Here is a 17,266-nt window from a genome sequence, read left to right as displayed (position 1 = left end):
TTTTAGTTGCTCTATCTTGAATTAAACTTCTCCAGATATATAATTTCGACTATTAACATCTCTATTGAAATACATGATAGTATTTATATATCAATATTAGTGAAAAAACTGATCAAATTAATATTGTGAATTGTGCAAAAAGTCAATATCCAACCACCAATAAAATGGAAGGAACATAGTGGAAAGCAATAAAAACTTCTTTGAAGACAACGTCATTTAATCACTAAGATTAGTCTTCTTCTCTCGGTTGTAAGTAGTGGTTTATAAACTTATTTCTAGTCTAAAGAATTTCATATTATTTTGAATAAATTGTCAATATATTTTTCAAGAAGTTTTAATAAACCAAAACGACTTATATAGTATTTCCTTTTTTTTTAATCTACATATTAATTTTTTACATTATTCATATAGCATTTGACTTTGACATTACTCTAATGTAAAATGTTTTAAGATTTGTCTTAACATATATTTTAAAAATAATAATTTTTTATAATTTTGCTTATTAATTACGTAATGTGAGATCTTGAAAGATTTGTCTTAACATAATACTAGGAAAGTTAGGCGTTGATAAGTTTGAAAGTGAAATTGTATACAGTAAAAAGAAATAATACATTAACGGTTTTTTCACCAGGTACCCCTGAGGTTTCACGAAATGCACCAGGTACCCACCTTGTTTCGAAAATGCACCAGATGCTCTTGTGATTTGCATAAAATGCACCAAATACCTTTAATGAATAACGGTGTAAAGTTTCTGTTAGCTTTGTTTACCATTTTGCCATTATTAACCCCTAACTCTAAACTCTAATCTTAAACCATAATCCTAATATTAACCCCCTAGCCCTCCCCCCACCACCCTAGCAGCCAGCCCTCCTCCCCCACCACCCCAGCAACCTCCCTCCTCCCCCACCAGCCCAGTCCCCAACAACCCCCTCATCCACACCCCCGTAGCAGCCCCCTCCCCCACTACGTACCCCAGTCCCTAGCAGCCTCCTCCTCCCCCATCCCCCGTAGCAACCCCCCTCCTCCCACCCCCACCCCGCAGTAGCTCCACCCCCGTTGAATTCCCCGCCTCCCCCGTCAAAAATACAGCATCAAAACCCCATTCTGGCACCGAATTTGCTAACAAGTTCGCTAAGTATGGCATGCAAGCCGGCGACCAAGGGCCACTGACTCAACTACCAGACAACGGAGCAGCGGTGGTTTCGTTGGTATCAGCACACACAGCAGAACCCCCATTCCCCCCGCAACTATTAGAGAGAAAGAAAAAGTGATTGGGGTCGGTTGGTTGAAATCGACGAGGATGGGGGGAATTTGACGGAAATTGACGGGGGTAGGGGAACGAGGGTGGGGGCTGCAGCGGGGGGGGGGTGGGGAAATCGACGAGCGAGAGAGGGTTGCGGTGATGAGTTGGGGGTGGTGGGCTACTGCGGGGTTGGGGTGGGGAAATCGACGAGGGAGGGGGGTTGTGGGGGGTGGGGAAGAGGTTGTGGGCTACTTCGGGGGTGGGTGGGGAAATCGACGGGAGAGGGGGTTGTGGGGGTGGGAAAGAGGTTGTGGGCTGCTGTGGGGGATAGGGGAGGTGGTGGTGGGGTTAAAGTTTGAAGTTAGGGGGTTAAGGTTAGGTTAGTTACGGTTTGAAGTTAAGGGGTTAGTGTTAAAATTTTGCGCGTGCTATCTTACGTAGACGGTGTCCATGAAATCAATTTGAAGTTCAGCGTATAGAAGGAATTAATAATACCTTTGACATCATTCGTGGAAAACATTCAAATAATTTTTCTCTAGAAAAAAATTATATAGAGGCACACAGCACATCGCACATGGCCCCATTGGAAAAGTTAAGTAATGCTGTAATACTTGGAGTTGGAGTGATCTTTTACTTTTAAACGAATAGTTGTTGGTCTCCCTCTCAAGTCTCACCATCAAAGATCAGGATATAAGGAGAATGATGTCGTAATTATGTTAATATGAGCACTAATTTGTTGTTTTGTAAAAGCTAAATGTGATTAATTCTCCTTAGGATTGCATTTAGCTTTTACAAAACAAATTAGTGCTCATATTATGTTAATGCCATGTTAATTTGCACTAATTATGTTAATATGAGCACTAATTTGTTGTTTTGTAAAAGCTAAATGCACTAAAATGAGGAAATTTTAAAAAACTTAAAAATTCACTTACAAAATACAACCTATGAAAAAATTGACATAAAATCAAAGTATCCACTTTCTTTACACTTTATGAAGTATTGTACTTAATTCAAAAATCAACTAAAAAATATAATATTAGAAATCATAAATAAATTCGATAAATTTCTATTTTGTTCATGGAATTTAACTTTGAAAAGTAAAAAACAAAAAACAAAAAACAAAAAGAATGGTGAGAGATTTAAGTGACAGAAACTAAACCAATCAAATTTTGCAACTAAAAACAATTATACTTCGTATGTCTAATGTTCAAATTTTGACTCTTATGCCAAAAAAAATCGAGTTTCTGTTTCGAAAAGAATTCAAGCACGCATCGCGTGCAAAAAATTCTAGTAGTAGGAAACAGTATAAAAAAAGTAAATAATTTTATCCTTGTCTAACTTCTAAATTCTAATTTCACTACAAATACACCTCTATTTTATATCATGACCCACCATTAATTGTGAATGGTTCTTGAAATAGTGATTTGTAAGTAAATTTTTGTAAATGTTTTTGTATATATTGACGTTCTAGGTTATTAGTTTTAGTTTGTATGTTAATTTTGAGTTTTAATAAAGTTTCCTGATTATTTGAGTGATTTGCGTTATTTTGTCAATTGTATGAGTGATTTGTAAAGTTTCTTCTTTTAAGTGATTTGTGAGTGACTGTTGTAGATTAATTTTCGGTAGTTTTCTTTGAGTGCCGATTTTGCTTTTGACATTCCTTTTGTAATTTAGAAATGGAAGGGGCATAATAGGCATTTCAAAAGAGGACACTATTGCTGCTCCCCCCTTCCCTTATATAATAGAGATTTCTACACGTGAAATATCTAAAACAATTGTAATATTTTTTTAATTAAGAAAAAAAAAGAAAACTGCACAATTTTTTTTTTCAAAATTCAATGGGTTCATTTAAACCCAGCGAACCCCTAATGTAATGTTCTCCATTTCATAATATTGAATCTATTTCAATAATTTAATGTTAAAGTTTAATCAATTTTGAGCATATTTTTCAATAATATATAAGAAAAAATTATGAAAATTCTCGTTGGAAACCTTATATTTTTTCTATTTATATATGGTAACCTGAAAAAAATACTTCATCCGTTTTTAAATAAGTGCAACACTTCTTTTTTTCACGTTTGCCAATGCATTATGTTAACCATTAATATCTTTAGTTATCAATAAGTAAAAATTATAAAAAGTTGATATTAAAAAAACTCACATTCAGACGAATCTAACAAGATCTCACATGACTATGTTTTTCATAAAATGTAAATCACCAAAGCTAATTAAAGTTTAAAATGTGAATAGTAAACACTATGCAAATGTTGCACTTATTTAGAAACGGGTGAAGTAATTTTTATTAAATTGCCCTGTGTTGTTGTTTAAGTATTATATAGTGTGACATTAATGTTGAATTTAGTTTTAAAAAGTTCGATAATTATATTGTTTTGAGATTAATAACCTCAAATAATTTCATTATAACACAAAATTACACAAAGATGAATGCAAAAACATACAAATATTCAATAATATATAACCATTTGTACATTCCCTTTTCATTCCAAAAATAAAGGCAATATTTTTTTTGGACGTCTCATATCAAAGTAGAGTTTTTTTCAATATTTTATCTCTAATATTCTAACACCTAAATTAGGAGAAAAAATCCTGTTTTTTCTCATCAATTTTTTTAGGAGTAATTTTCTTCCTTCATTTAATGATCTTCAACGTTGACACAAGTCCAATAAAAATAATTATAATAATAATTAAAAAAATTACTTGCATAACTTTTACTTTAAGTGGAAGTTGAAGGAGGAGACCCAAAGTTCTTTAGGAGTCCTCCTATAGCTTATTCAAAACTCAATGAGAGTGTGGCAAAATTTTTCATGGTTGGGGCTTGTTTCTTGAATTCTGAAAATCGGATGATTGTTCGAGATCCAAGTTTAGCTTGGTAATGATCTTGTCTATCATTGCCTTAAAAGTTATATATATGAAGCCGGCTCCGCAATTTACCAATTGGGTTCATAGCGTGTCAACGCAATTGAGCTTCTCCTGCCCAACGGAAAAGCTTAAAATACCCACTTGAAGGATATTGAGTCATAAAGGAGAATGACTTTTCTAGGAATTTTGATCCAATAATCCCATGCGATAGATTGTCACTGGGATCGGTCATGTTGCGAGTTTCAACTTACTAGTTCTTTGTTCCCTTGACTGTGGAATAAGTCCACCTCTCCCACTACTTTCATCGGGTATATGTTATCCTTTTCATGTAAGTTATTATTTTCAAAAAATCTACCAAATCTCCTAAAATTATCATTGCTCTATTATGGCAATTGTCAACAATCAACAGACGAGTTACACAAAGTTATCAAACAAAACAGACCTTCAAATTAAGCAGTTTTCTCCAAGTTTAAGTTTTTTCAAGTTATTATGCGGGTATGTAAGAGGAAGTATAACTCAGCTTAGTTATATATATATATATATGAATGTATTATCCTTATTTTGTAATTTTGTATTTTTTTTTATTAGAAGTAATTCTATATTTAATTAATGGAAATTTTCAAGATATAAAAAAAAAAGTAATGTAACGGATATAAGATAGTTCATACTTCATACATAAAGAAAAATAAAAGAAGTATAAACAAGCCCATGCCAGCAACCTCTAATTATAATCCGTATAAAAATTTTTAAAAGCAACTATGTAAAACATTCAAAGATTTTGGGAGCTACTCATGTGTTGACATTTGGTTTGTCTTTAGGTTACTATATCTCGGATAAGAAAAATTTTATTAATATTGTACTTTAAAATAATAACATTAAATATCATTTGGTCTAGTGGTTAAAACTTTAATATATAACCTTAAGGTCATATGATCAAATCTTGTGTAATGCATCTTTTTATTATTATTATATGTGGATTACATGGATTAAAATGCTTTGCTGAAAGCGCCACGTGACACCGTTTCATGTTTAATTAGGAACGCCTTTTAATATATTAGTACTAGTCTTGTATGCACGCAATGCGGGCAAAAACAAACAAAATGTCAATTGCGTAATAATATATACAAAAATAATGTTCATAAAATTCATTGTATATTTTTTTTCTGTTTTTTGAAAACCAAAAAATCAAAGATGATGTAAATATTTTATTAATTGAGGGTATAATGGTAAAATATGGTGAATTTGTATTTCATTTTTGGTGTTTCCCTCCTCTTCCTTTATATAATAATAGAGATAGATATAGATATTGTTACTTAAATGTTAATAAGAATTACAAAAAAAGGATGATTTGAAAAATAAAAAATGAAAGAAATTGCAACAATTCTTATTAGACACCGGTTTGTATTTTTTTTTGGGTAGTAGTCTAGTAGTAGTATACGAACAAAAAAACCCTAGCTATCTCTCTTTTTTCTCTCTAAAACCTTAGCCTCCTCTACCCCTTCTTCATCAGTTAGGAGCTACCATGGATGATTTCATCCATGGTAAGCCCCTTTTCCGCTTTTATTTTTCAGTTTTTATTTCATTTTCTTGTTTCGTTGAATAAATTAGTATCTCTTTATGAGATTTCTTCAAACCCTATTATGGGGCTTTTAGTCTCTGTTGTGGAGATCTCCTTCTCCCCTCTGAGAGTTGTGAATGTAGTTTTTTTGTTTTTAGGTATGAGAAATTGTTCTTATTGGTTGAAGTTCGAGACTCAACATGAAGGTATTGGAACCTCGGATGCGGTTAACATGGTTTGATCAAGAATGCTCTTCCCAAACTATGTCAGAATGATAGACTTCCTCATCAATTGTTGTTTGATTCGGCAAATACAAGGGGGTTGCATTGTATTGCTCGATTTGGTTCATTATAGTTTCTTCGAAGACGAATTTGATTTGATCTTGTTTAATTGTATTTTGTTTTTCTTTAATATCTATTGTAGATGTCGTTTGACCTTCAATTAATAAAATTTCTCTTTAGAGAAAGTAGTAGTTACGGCTCCTTTCCTGAACCTCAAGTTCAAAATTCATATATGCCTAAATTAGATTGACAAATCACATAAATTGCTGCTAGAATTGTTTATTGAGTGTTGTTTGATTGACTATATACATCGGAAGTGAAACTCATTTGATTGGCAAAAATTTAGGAAGTTGTACTTCCTAAGAAATTCTACTTCTCATAAAATGGAGGAAATTGTTTGCCTATACTAGATATGTAAAACTTCTCATAAAAAGTTTTACTTCCTATTAGAGGGGAACTTATTAAGGGTTCTGGGTGGCCCAATCCCCACCAAAAAAAATCAGCTTCCTTTATATTTATTAAGGGAATAAAGACTACCCCGTAAAAGAAAAAAAAACGATAAAAACTACTGTTTATATTTAGTATCCGTGCTTTTATACGACAATATGCGAGTTGCTCTAGTGGTCAACTATTTACCAACCTCTTGCATGCGCTAAATTTTTGCGCGGGTTCGATCCCCTAAAAACCATTTTCAACTTTCTTTTTCATTTTGTTTCTTCTCTACTTGATGACCTTTATTTTTCTATATTACTTTATACTTCTTGTTCTTTTCTTTTACTATTTTAACATTTTTTCTTTTCTATTTGAAATCTTCATTATATTATTTTAGCTTTAATTTTAGCCGTGTTTTTGTAATATAACAACTAATTCTCCCATTTTCCTTTTTGAGTTGTCCCTTATTAGTTTACGCACTTTTTTTCCTGTTTTTTAAGAATCGTCCTACCAATTGTTTATTATTATATTATACTTTCTTTGGCCCACAACATTAACTTCAATACAATAAATTGGAGATAATATGGAAATATCGATATGATGAAGGTATCTCTAATAAAGGACTCGAATAATATAGAGTTTTGTTTTGTTATGGTCAAACTCAACTTATCATTTATGTATTATGAGTATTGTATATTTGCTTGGTTTACTTAGTTAGGACCCCCCAATTTCAAAATCCTAGATCCTCCCCTACTTTCTACAAGCAACCAAACAACTCTTGCGCCTTTATAAGAATTGGAATTTCAAGAGAAAACAAGTTCCTAGAATTAGTAATACTTCATACTTCCAACCAAACAACACCTAAATAGACGAATTATAGAAACCATATCATTCTGCATCTTTCTCCGATTAGACCCTTCACCTAGCTACAAGTCCACGTCAGGACTGCAGGAGTACTTGATGGTAATTCAATCCTTTAAGCACTAATTTTGGCTAAATTTTGAATATGAAAATCAATCTTCACCTACTCTTGGCCAATCAAAGATGCGGATGTCCTTGTATTGGCATATGGCTCCGATCACATTTGTACTTGTACCTTGTACCCCTATTTTTTTTTTGATAATTGGGTGTTTTATTTCATAAGTTTTAGTCCATTACAACCCGAAAAGGGCTTCCAAGGCCTTTACGGCACAACATAGATCCGCCACCACATTTGACTCTCTACTTTTATGGACTATTTCCACACCCAAGCCCTCCTTCATTGTATTTCGAATGAAGTTGATGATAAAAGTGAGATTTCATGGGCCATTGTTCTCGCCAGTGCACCAAGATACCGCATTTGGTGAGTCTAATTCCACAATGATCTTACTATTTCGAGCATTTTCAATGACCGGTGAAATTTTTAAAGCTCTATGAATAGCAAATATATCCACATGATTGATCTCCATGAAAGAGATAGGACTTGAAAATAGACATATGAATTTCCCATGGTAGTCTCAAAGAACCCCACCAATTGCTGCCTTTGAGTTAGAGATTTTCATGGAAGCATCTACATTCCACGTTGTACCCCTTCTTTTGGTATACCACATTGCTTGATGCTTCTTTAAGACATTCCAATGGTCCAATTGCTTATTAATTTTATTTCTATGTACCGCATTCTCTTCCCATGGTACTTCATATACCGAATATCATATCCAACCCAAAGTTACAAAAATGAATGGCTAATTGATTTTGTTAAGTATATCTAGTTACAATTAGCAGTGATATAGACAATATTTAAATTTAGCTCTTATTTACCAATCCTCTAAACTCAAATCAACTAAGCTAGTATTACACAAGTCCTATGCATAAAAGCATACGGATAATGCAAGAAACAATCTCATGGAGCTGAATGTTGTGTGTTCAAATTTGTTAATCAAGTTCAAAGGAGTCGTACAATTGAAGCCGATCATATGAAGTACATAACCACCTAATGATCTAAGCATTGTTGTTTAATGAGCTAAATTGTTGTACGTTTGTGTGTATAAAGAGTGTAAGAAAGAACCACGACGTAAACAAGACTCGATACCAACTTTTTTACACCATCCCACAATACTTTATCAACTAACTTGATTCGCAACCAAAACCAAACTAGAATGTACTGTACTGCACACCGTAGTTATCCATTTTGAGCCACATTTCAAGCCCATTGATATTGACCTAGTGAAAATTTAGGAAATAGGAAGCTTCAAACCATAGCAGCCTAGTCATGTAAGGAACTCTACACGTGCAAAACATCCATAAAAGTCTGTAACTCAATTATCTTAACTTGTAAAGAATCGCATATAAGATGGAAAGGTCAAACTTCAACTGATTCAAATGTGGCGGACTTCAGGAAAGATTAAAAAGGAGAAATTTATAAGGAACGGAAAAGTACAAGGTTAGATGTGGCCAAATCATGGATGATAAAGAAACCAAATCCAAATTCATAAAACAACAATGAGTTGTATTTCACCCTCATCATCAAGAAGAGATTGATTGATGGCGTGTTTGGCATGTTTATGGACTTAGGAAAGATCAAGTCACTTTCCCCCATTTTCGCCTCTCCTCGTGCGATCACGCCACTAGTGGACCTAAAATAGACAGGAAAGAAAAGGGCAAGAAATAACTTTCATAACTACGGCAATTATATCATCCTCAGAAAGCTCAAACACATAATTACATTGTTAATCAGAAAACACGCATAGTTGCTGCTATCAAAAATATCCTCCGAGAATCCTCATAAGAGTTGCCAACTCCGATGATGATCGATGACAAGAGGGTGTCATCATATATTTCCTTCGACTTACCATCCTCAACAGTTTATGTTCTAATAAATATTCTTTTTTGTTTTGTTTTGTTTTGTTTTGTTTATGAAACTAATAAGGGCCATAACGCATTGGCATTCTGAACCTTGGGACTTTCCTGCAGCAAGGAAACAGAAAACGATTGTGAATTTACGCAACACAATATCTTGCCAAGCTATAAAGTATTCAGGGCAAAGGGGGTTGCAAGGTGGAATGCGAAAAGGGGGAAAGAAAAACTCTACATCCTCGGTCCCTAAATCAATAGGCCACATTTAATATGGAAGACTACTTGTGAACTTGTTTATATAAGAATTTACATCTGTAACATGCCACGAGTGGTCCTTCAGTAGAGTTCATAGTTGAAGGTATTGTAATTTAGACAACCTTTTCTTATCTAGGGGCATCCCAGAACAGAAATATGGAATATTGGGGGTAAGAACTTTTCATACAAAAGAGAACAACAAATAATAGAACCTACCCATATCCATAAGGTGAGTAAAAATATGGTGGTGGGTATGCACCCCTAAATCCATATCCCATAATAGGACTTGGGCGCCTAGGACGAAACTGCTTCATTCCTGGAACGTTGGTTCTCTTTGCTGTCACCTAAGAGAGATAACGGAAGCCGAAGAATAGTCAAATTCAGAAATATATGAACAATATGGCAATAACCATTTCAAAAGGGGATTCCTCACCTTCAACTGGCGGCCATGCAGAACAGATTCATTCAAACGGAGTGCTTCTTGAACAGCCTCTGTCTCTAAAAATTCCACATAAGCATATCCTTTTGGTTGTCCAAATTTATTCGTCCGAATGGTTACCCTGTTTACAGTTCCACATGACTGAAAATGCTGCTGCACCTCTTCAGGCGTGCAAGCATAATCAACCTGCAATGTGTCTTAATCAGCTTTGACAATAAAACCAATAAGATCTGGCAGGAGAACCATCAGAGAGGCTCTTTACCTAGTAAAAGAGAATATTAGTGCTCCAATTCAATATAAAGCTCAATGACACTACAACTGAAGCATTTAACTAACTAAAAGTTTGAAAAAAAAAAAAAGGGTTTCACAATGTAATAAGTTTCCACTTAGCAGCGCATTCAAATAAAGGATGGGAAGAACTCAAGAAGGTATGACAGGGGTCACATATCAGATGGGCTATTAGAAGAGAAAAAATCTATAAGTTATGCATGTAGGTCAGCTGTTTGTCAAACAGAACAGTTCAGGAACCTGGTCCCCATGGAGACACAGAGGCTGGCAGCTGGGCCTTATAACTCAAAAGTTTATAGGATTTTGGTTCATAATAATTTACACTATGTTTGCTAGGGAGGAATTTGGATGGTAAGAAAGGAAATGGAAAGAAAAAAGAGACTTTCCTATGTTTGGTAAAAAAATATTATAAAGGATTCAATTGGAAAGGAAAGGAAGTGAGAGGAAAGAAAACCTAACAAATCTCCCCTTCCCTTTCCTCCCAAAACTAGAGGAATTTGGGAGAAAAGAGAGAATTAATTTACTCCCTAACAACGAAACATTAGAAAGTTTAGTTCCCTTCTTTTCCCATCTCTTCTCTTCCCTTCCTTTACTAAAAAAAATACCAAACATAGTGTTATAGAAGGAATCCTGTTAAGAAGTCTAGTATTTGAGCCACAATAGATCTAGCCAGTCCAGCTGGTTGACTAAAATAGAGGGCACTGATTCCAAGCACTTCAATTTTGACAGATATAACCTGAGCTGAATTGAGAACGTCCTGCCATTTATAAGCAGAGGACTCTAGTAAAATGCTGCGATAATAATTTAGAGGAAAATTATTGCTTGCTAAAGTATCTGTTTAAGCACAACTGCACAAGCCACTAGAACTAGGCTAACATAGTCTGCAGTGCAGATTGCAAGGAGCTCGTTCTATTCTTGTTTCTTTAAAGTTTAAATAGCTTTCTACTGATAACTAAGCCTTTCAACTTCGCAATGACACAGGTACATTATAACAGAAAATGCTCAATTACTCCTCCATTCCATGATTAAATTTTATTTGAGATTGGCAAGTTTACTACAAATAACTGAAATAAGTGATAAATTTATTACAAAAACTGAAACTTGCTAGAGGCCGGAGGGCGGGAAAAAACCGAAAAAAGTCACAAAAAGTGGTTGACAATAAGAGAGAAACAGATTGATGGAATGGAGAGAGAAATGTAGGTGTGAAAAGGATATATTCCCGAAATAGAAATGTTATGAATATTACTGTTTGGAACTTGACATTAATGAGAAAAACCCGGTAAGTGGAAATCTTATAATTAGTTACATTGAGGCCACTAGTTCTCATAGTTATCTTTCGAAATCATAGGGAAAACTACGGAAATCTAAAATTATCTCATTATTATACTTACAAATCAAATAGTTTTTTCATATATAAACCAAACAATGGAAAGGTAGGTTATTTTTCGACTAATCAATAGTTCTGCTTAATAAACAATCAAACAAGATCGCAGTTGTAATTTCCATACTTTCACTTTTCCACACAATCACATTGTTCTAATTTCCATGATCTCACTAATAAGATTTCCACACACATTAATAATGTTGGGACAGAAAGGTGAGATCCTCTCTTCAGCGAGGGTGGGGACTAAAGAGCCAGTAGATCTCCAAAAGCCACAAATTTTGGATGAAATATAGAGATGATTCAACTTGCCACTCGTAGGTGGAAGGTCCATTCAGAGATTGAGGACAGCAGGTATTCACTTGTTTGATTTTGGAAGGAAGAAATGTTATGCTTCAGAAAAAAGCTGCTTACTTCCAAAGTATATTGTATGAGAGTTGCACCCATTACTTTTTTTATTTAAAAAAAGCAGTATATGTTGGTGTGGAAAACTGAAACTTGATTCAGTTCAATGTGAATTAGCCTTGAGGCCCAAGCTTAAAGTACTTTACCTCAATTGTGCTTTTGATTGTCTTTTTCCCAAATGCCGCTCAAATGAAAACTCAATGCATTTTCATGCACAGAAAGACAGCCTATGATTTCTCACTAATAACACCCATTTAGACCTACCTTGTGCCCATACATTACGCATAAACATATTTCCCCCAAACTGGTCACCAGTTTCATCTTCCATCAACAGCATATATTTTTACATTACTATATCACACCCAAACCTATCATCATTGGTGTCTTGAACCCCTTAAAAACACAACCATAAACGACGCACGTTTATGTAAGTATTGCTGCCACTTCACCACCACAAAATCCATCTTCATAGATAAAACTGAGACTCTATGAAAGAACCATACCCCCATTGCAGTGCTAGCAATTTAAAAAATGTTTTCCGGACATAAAACTACCCAACAATTCCAGATGTGATATTCATCATTATAGGAATAGGCTTCAAAATCCCCCCCCCCTCCCTTCTCATTGCCAAACTCCTAGCATATGCTTCGGACTCGTTTTAAAAACTCCTGCCTCTATTTCTCTCTAAGAAGTTGAGTTATTCAAAACCGCATGAACATGCAGAGCAGAAATGTTATTCCTCCACAGACCAAAATTTCTCATTTTCCAAATCAAAATTAAGGACCAGCAGAGTCAGGACTTAGAAGCAGTGATAACTTACCTCAACCACCAGATTCTTGGGTGTCACCACAACCCTAAATACATACAAGCAAATGTTCAAACTTTACCAATGCTACATCCATGACATATATGCATCTTAACCTAGAACCTTAACAACCAGTGCTCAAGAACAACCTTTATCAAGTGTCAAAGTCTAAATCTTACTTCCTCTGTTTCAAAATACTTACTAAGTTGCCTAAATGGAAATGTCACAATACTTGCTACCATAAATGTACTTCTTTTTGCCCCTAAACTTTCTATATTACCCTTAAAAGTTGGTGATCCTCCACTATCTCCTTTAGAATACCCATATGTTTTCCTCAACAAATGTTTTTTATTCATAAAATGGTGGTTCCCAACTTTCTCTCTCTAGCTTTCTTAAGAAAACCTCCCCACTTTCTCTATGTAGCATCTAAATTGAACCGGAGGAAGTATTTCGTAGAGGATTCCAGTATCAATGTAAAGCAACAAGCCATGATTGCTCAAACTATATCCCCTATTCATACTAGCAACCATACCAAACTATACCATCTAACAAGCATGCTACCTCTTTCATTTGACAGTGTAAAGAACGACATATTTGCTCATCAATCAAGTAAATAGGTCACCAAGACAAAGAAGATTCCTAAAAACACAACCTAAAAAATTCTTAGCTGAAGAAGCTAACTACTTCATCAAGAAAAGGTTGGTTGAAGAAAACTCAGTCTTTCAAATAGCATCATCAATCAGGGAACTGAACCCAAGATTCAGGTGAGTGCATTGAGTAAGAATGTCAGATTTAAGAATAATAATTGTAGATTGGATAATTGAATATCACACAAGAAGAAGCGGAACACGACTCAAAAAAGACAAAAAGAATCATTGGTTGCATACTTGCATCAGAACTATCATTTAGCCAGAGCATCAGCAATGATGGTACGTACATAGTCCGTCCTTCCCAACATGTCTTTTCTACTTCAAATTGTACCACTTAACAATCCAAATCTAATAGTACCAGAATCCTCTTCATAAGTGACAATAAGAGCCTTTTAATCCACTATAGGGAAAAGAAGATCATTGTTATTGAACTTTTACATTAAGACATGTGTCAAAGAAGGGAAGTAATTTTGAAACTGCTGGTTTGCGTTGTCGAAAAGGGAGAAAAAAGTCCAGTAAAAAAAATCACCAATAGAAGAGACTTAAAAGGCTCACTAGCTACACATTTTTAAATTTAAAGCACAAGCAAGAAGTACTTCATTCTGTACCTAAAATTTACTACATTAACTTCTAGATTAAAACTCCAGATACAATTCCAAAATTTAATACGACTTAGAAATTTGATGTGGCAATTAGCAATTTAGCATCAAGGTCAAAACACTTATCTAGCACAATCTTTGCAAGAATGGTTTTCATATTAAAAAGCGAACCATCCTCATAATACCAACATACTAGTAGGAAGAGATACATCAGGAGCACATATATGCACAGACCCACAAGAGACCTAGGCAGATATTTAAATAATCTAGTGAGTATCAGGCAATCAGCAACCTTTTGCATAGCATAAAAAGAGGCTACTGTTATCAACCATTAAACTCTGCCAAACTTTGGTACTAAATTTTGTCTCCCAGATCAATTCAAATGAAAGAAAAGCCTCTTAAAGTACAGTCCCCTAGTTCAGCTTTAATAGTTTATAATCTAGTGAGTATCAGGCAATCAGCAACCTTTTGCATAGCATAAAAAGAGGCTACTGTTATCAACCATTAAACTCTGCCAAACTTTGGTACTAAATTTTGTCTCCCAGATCAATTCAAATGAAAGAAAAGCCTCTTAAAGTACAGTCCCCTAGTTCAGCTTTACTAGTTTATCTAGCTAACTAGGTGCTAGAAATTGAACATGAAATGCTTTGTTCTCGGCTATCAATTTTCTACTGTCTTTACTAATCACGGAGGCATACACTCACATCTCCATCAGGAGTCAAGAAGGTTTCCTCGATGAAATCTTCAAGCTGGAATCTTCTAGCTCAAAGGGTAGTGTCAACCAACCGGGCTTTCTCAGCTGGGTTGGCAGAGTCCTAGATTAATCTGCCTGGGTACCCCAGAATTGGGTGTATCACCCACCAATGTGGAATGGTGAAGCAGTGAAGATGTACCTGGTCATTTAAGTAAGACCTCTATTTTGGTATGAGTAACTTATATAGTCCGTAAATATGCTGAAGTAATCATGCTTTCATTCATGCACAAAAACACAAACCCACTCTAATATGCATGCAAAAGTATCATTTCACTGCATACTTATGACTAATTAACTATGCTCATAACAATAAAATACAGTTTGAGAACAAAAATATAACATAATCGACTTTAGTTGCATGCAAGCATGGAGTATTTGCAAGTAAGAAATAGACACCACACTAAGTTACATCAAGGAAGAATGTGTGCTGTTAAGCTATGCAACAGGTAGAAGGAAATGAACTCACATTTCCCACAAACACTGACCGAGAATCAACTTCCTCCTTGTTTGCTTGATCAGCAGCTACAGCAGCAGGATCTGTAAAGCACAAAAATGTACAATGAATCAACAATATTGAGTCACAAAATCAACAGTGACCACAAAAACAGCTTGCAAATACACCATTTCTTTCCAAATGATATAAAAGCTAGAGTGTATTGCAACTGCTTTCTTTAAAGTCTGCAATACTGATGAAAGATCTACATTTTGGTTATTCGACAAGTTCAGTGTAAGGATTGATTAAAAGCTAAACTTGGAATCAAAAGCCATGTCCTTAAACTGCCATATAGTAGTAGATTATAGGTGTAAACTGTAAAGTCTAGGATATGTAACTAGGATATGATATGTAACTATGATTCTTAAAGCAGCAGCTTATCACTAATAATAATTTGAAACTTATCACCACAACAACTAACGCACCACGCTACTACCTACGAAGAAAGACAGAGACAAACGCAATGGAAAATGTAACAAATTTCCTAGGCATCCATCTGTTTGCAAACGAAAAGTAGCAATTTCATATCCACAACAACTAACGCATCACACTACTAGCTACGAAGAAAGACGGACAAATGCAATGGAAAATGTAACAAGGTTCCTAGACATCCAATTTGTTTGTGAACGAAAAGTAACGATTTTTATATCCACAACAACTAACGCGTCACGCTACTAGCTACGAAGAAAGACAGGGACAAGTGCAGTGGAAAGTGTAACAAAGTTCCTAGACATCCATCTGTTTGCGAACGAAAAGTAGCGATTTCATATCCACAACAACTAACGTGTCACACTACTAGCTACAAAGAAAGACAGGGACAAATGCAGTGGAAAAGTATCAAAGTTCCTAAAATCCATCCGTTTGCAAACAAATGTAGCGATTTCATATCAAAAATCAAACCTTAACCTCACTGATCACATTTGAATTACGAGGAACAAAACAAACAACTCCAACCAAAATCATACAACAATATGATCACATCATAAACACAATCCACAAGAAACTATCTCAATTCCACACAAAAGATAACCCTAGAATCATTCATTCCAGTAATTCGTCAACTAATCAACAGTATCATTCGTAAAAAACATGAAAAATAATAAAATAATCTAAAAAAAGGGAAGAAAAACCTTGAACAGCGCCCATCTCTTTCTCAACTTTAGCCTGCATCTCACGAAGAGCAGCGGCTTCATCTTCCATTTCCTTCAATCTCTTTCTCATATCTTCCACATCCTGCAATTTCATAACACATTTTACGTCGCAAATTAGGTTTTTGCTTTTACCGAAAAAATTCAGAAAAATAAACAAAAGTTTGATGAAGAAGAACAAAAAAAAAAAAAAAGAGAGAGAAAGTAGGAAAAACCGCAACAGGCTCATTGTCGTTAATATCAGCAGCAGAAGTCATGTCGATGTCTTGTTCTTCAGGTTGCTCCATTTTTATCTCGCGTTCCTTCTTTCTCTCTCCTCCTTCTTCTCTCTGTGTCAGCTGCTACGAGACAGTAGCGGAGAAGCAGTTTGGTGTGTGTCAAAGGGAAATTTAATTAAGTAAATGAAATTCTCATTCATATGATATGATCATATGAGTATATGACTATATAAGTATGGCAGTCAAATCTAAATTGGGCTATGCTTCATTTTGTGAAAAATGATTACATATTTGAGATGGCAATCTTGTTATGAACAACTCACTTCAGCCCATTGATGATAACTTTTACTTGCTCGCCCGGCCTTTATGGAGTATTTTCTTTGTTGGGTTGACACTTGAGATTGTAGAGGTGATCATGGGTTTGTTTTGGGTTAAATTTTCGAGCTTGGCCAATCACGTTTTTTGTATCGAGACAAGATTTAGTTTAGATTTTCGTTTTTTCGATGCTCATGACTTGTCTTTTTTGTCCAAAAATCGGGTTGGATGGGGCTGGAACAGTTGGACAAAATATCTTGCATAGACATCATGAATTTTCGAAGCAGGAT

At 34.8% G+C, this 17,266-nt stretch overlaps 1 protein-coding gene across 2 annotated transcripts; it reads right to left on the bottom strand.

Annotated features, from left to right (window-relative positions):
• Positions 1-8,821: 8,821 nt before the first annotated feature.
• Positions 8,822-17,015, bottom strand: LOC104904050 (polyadenylate-binding protein 2). 2 transcript variants are annotated; one of them, XM_010692224.4, is made up of 6 exons: positions 16,665-17,015; positions 16,426-16,528; positions 15,269-15,339; positions 9,915-10,106; positions 9,698-9,825; positions 8,822-9,337 (listed from the first exon to the last, which is right to left on the bottom strand). In XM_010692224.4, exons 1-6 carry the CDS (start codon positions 16,728-16,730, stop codon positions 9,292-9,294), a joined length of 606 nt encoding a protein of 201 aa, XP_010690526.1. In that variant the 5' UTR covers positions 16,731-17,015; the 3' UTR covers positions 8,822-9,291. The 2 variants fall into 2 exon arrangements, with proteins under 2 accessions (XP_010690526.1, XP_010690525.1); XM_010692223.4 differs by having other exon boundaries at positions 16,659-17,007.
• Between the last annotated feature and the right edge of the window lie 251 nt (positions 17,016-17,266).

This window comes from Beta vulgaris, chromosome 9 (assembly GCF_026745355.1).
Source record: "Beta vulgaris subsp. vulgaris cultivar EL10 chromosome 9, EL10.2, whole genome shotgun sequence".
Lineage (NCBI taxonomy): Eukaryota > Viridiplantae > Streptophyta > Magnoliopsida > Caryophyllales > Amaranthaceae > Beta > Beta vulgaris.
The sequence above is the reverse complement of the archived record's forward strand: the minus strand, read 5'-3'. Positions and strand labels throughout refer to the sequence as shown.

Excerpts from the sequence above, each read along its gene's own strand:
- LOC104904050 (XM_010692223.4), bottom strand. The coding sequence starts at position 16,730 with ATGGAGCAACCTGAAGAACAAGACATCGACATGACTTCTGCTGCTGAT. Across the intron at positions 15,340-16,425 it reads AGAGATGGGCGCTGTTCAAG|ATCCTGCTGCTGTAGCTGCT; the intron begins GTTTTTCTTCCC and ends TGTGCTTTACAG. Across the intron at positions 10,107-15,268 it reads GGTCAGTGTTTGTGGGAAAT|GTTGATTATGCTTGCACGCC; the intron begins GTGAGTTCATTT and ends GACACATTGCAG.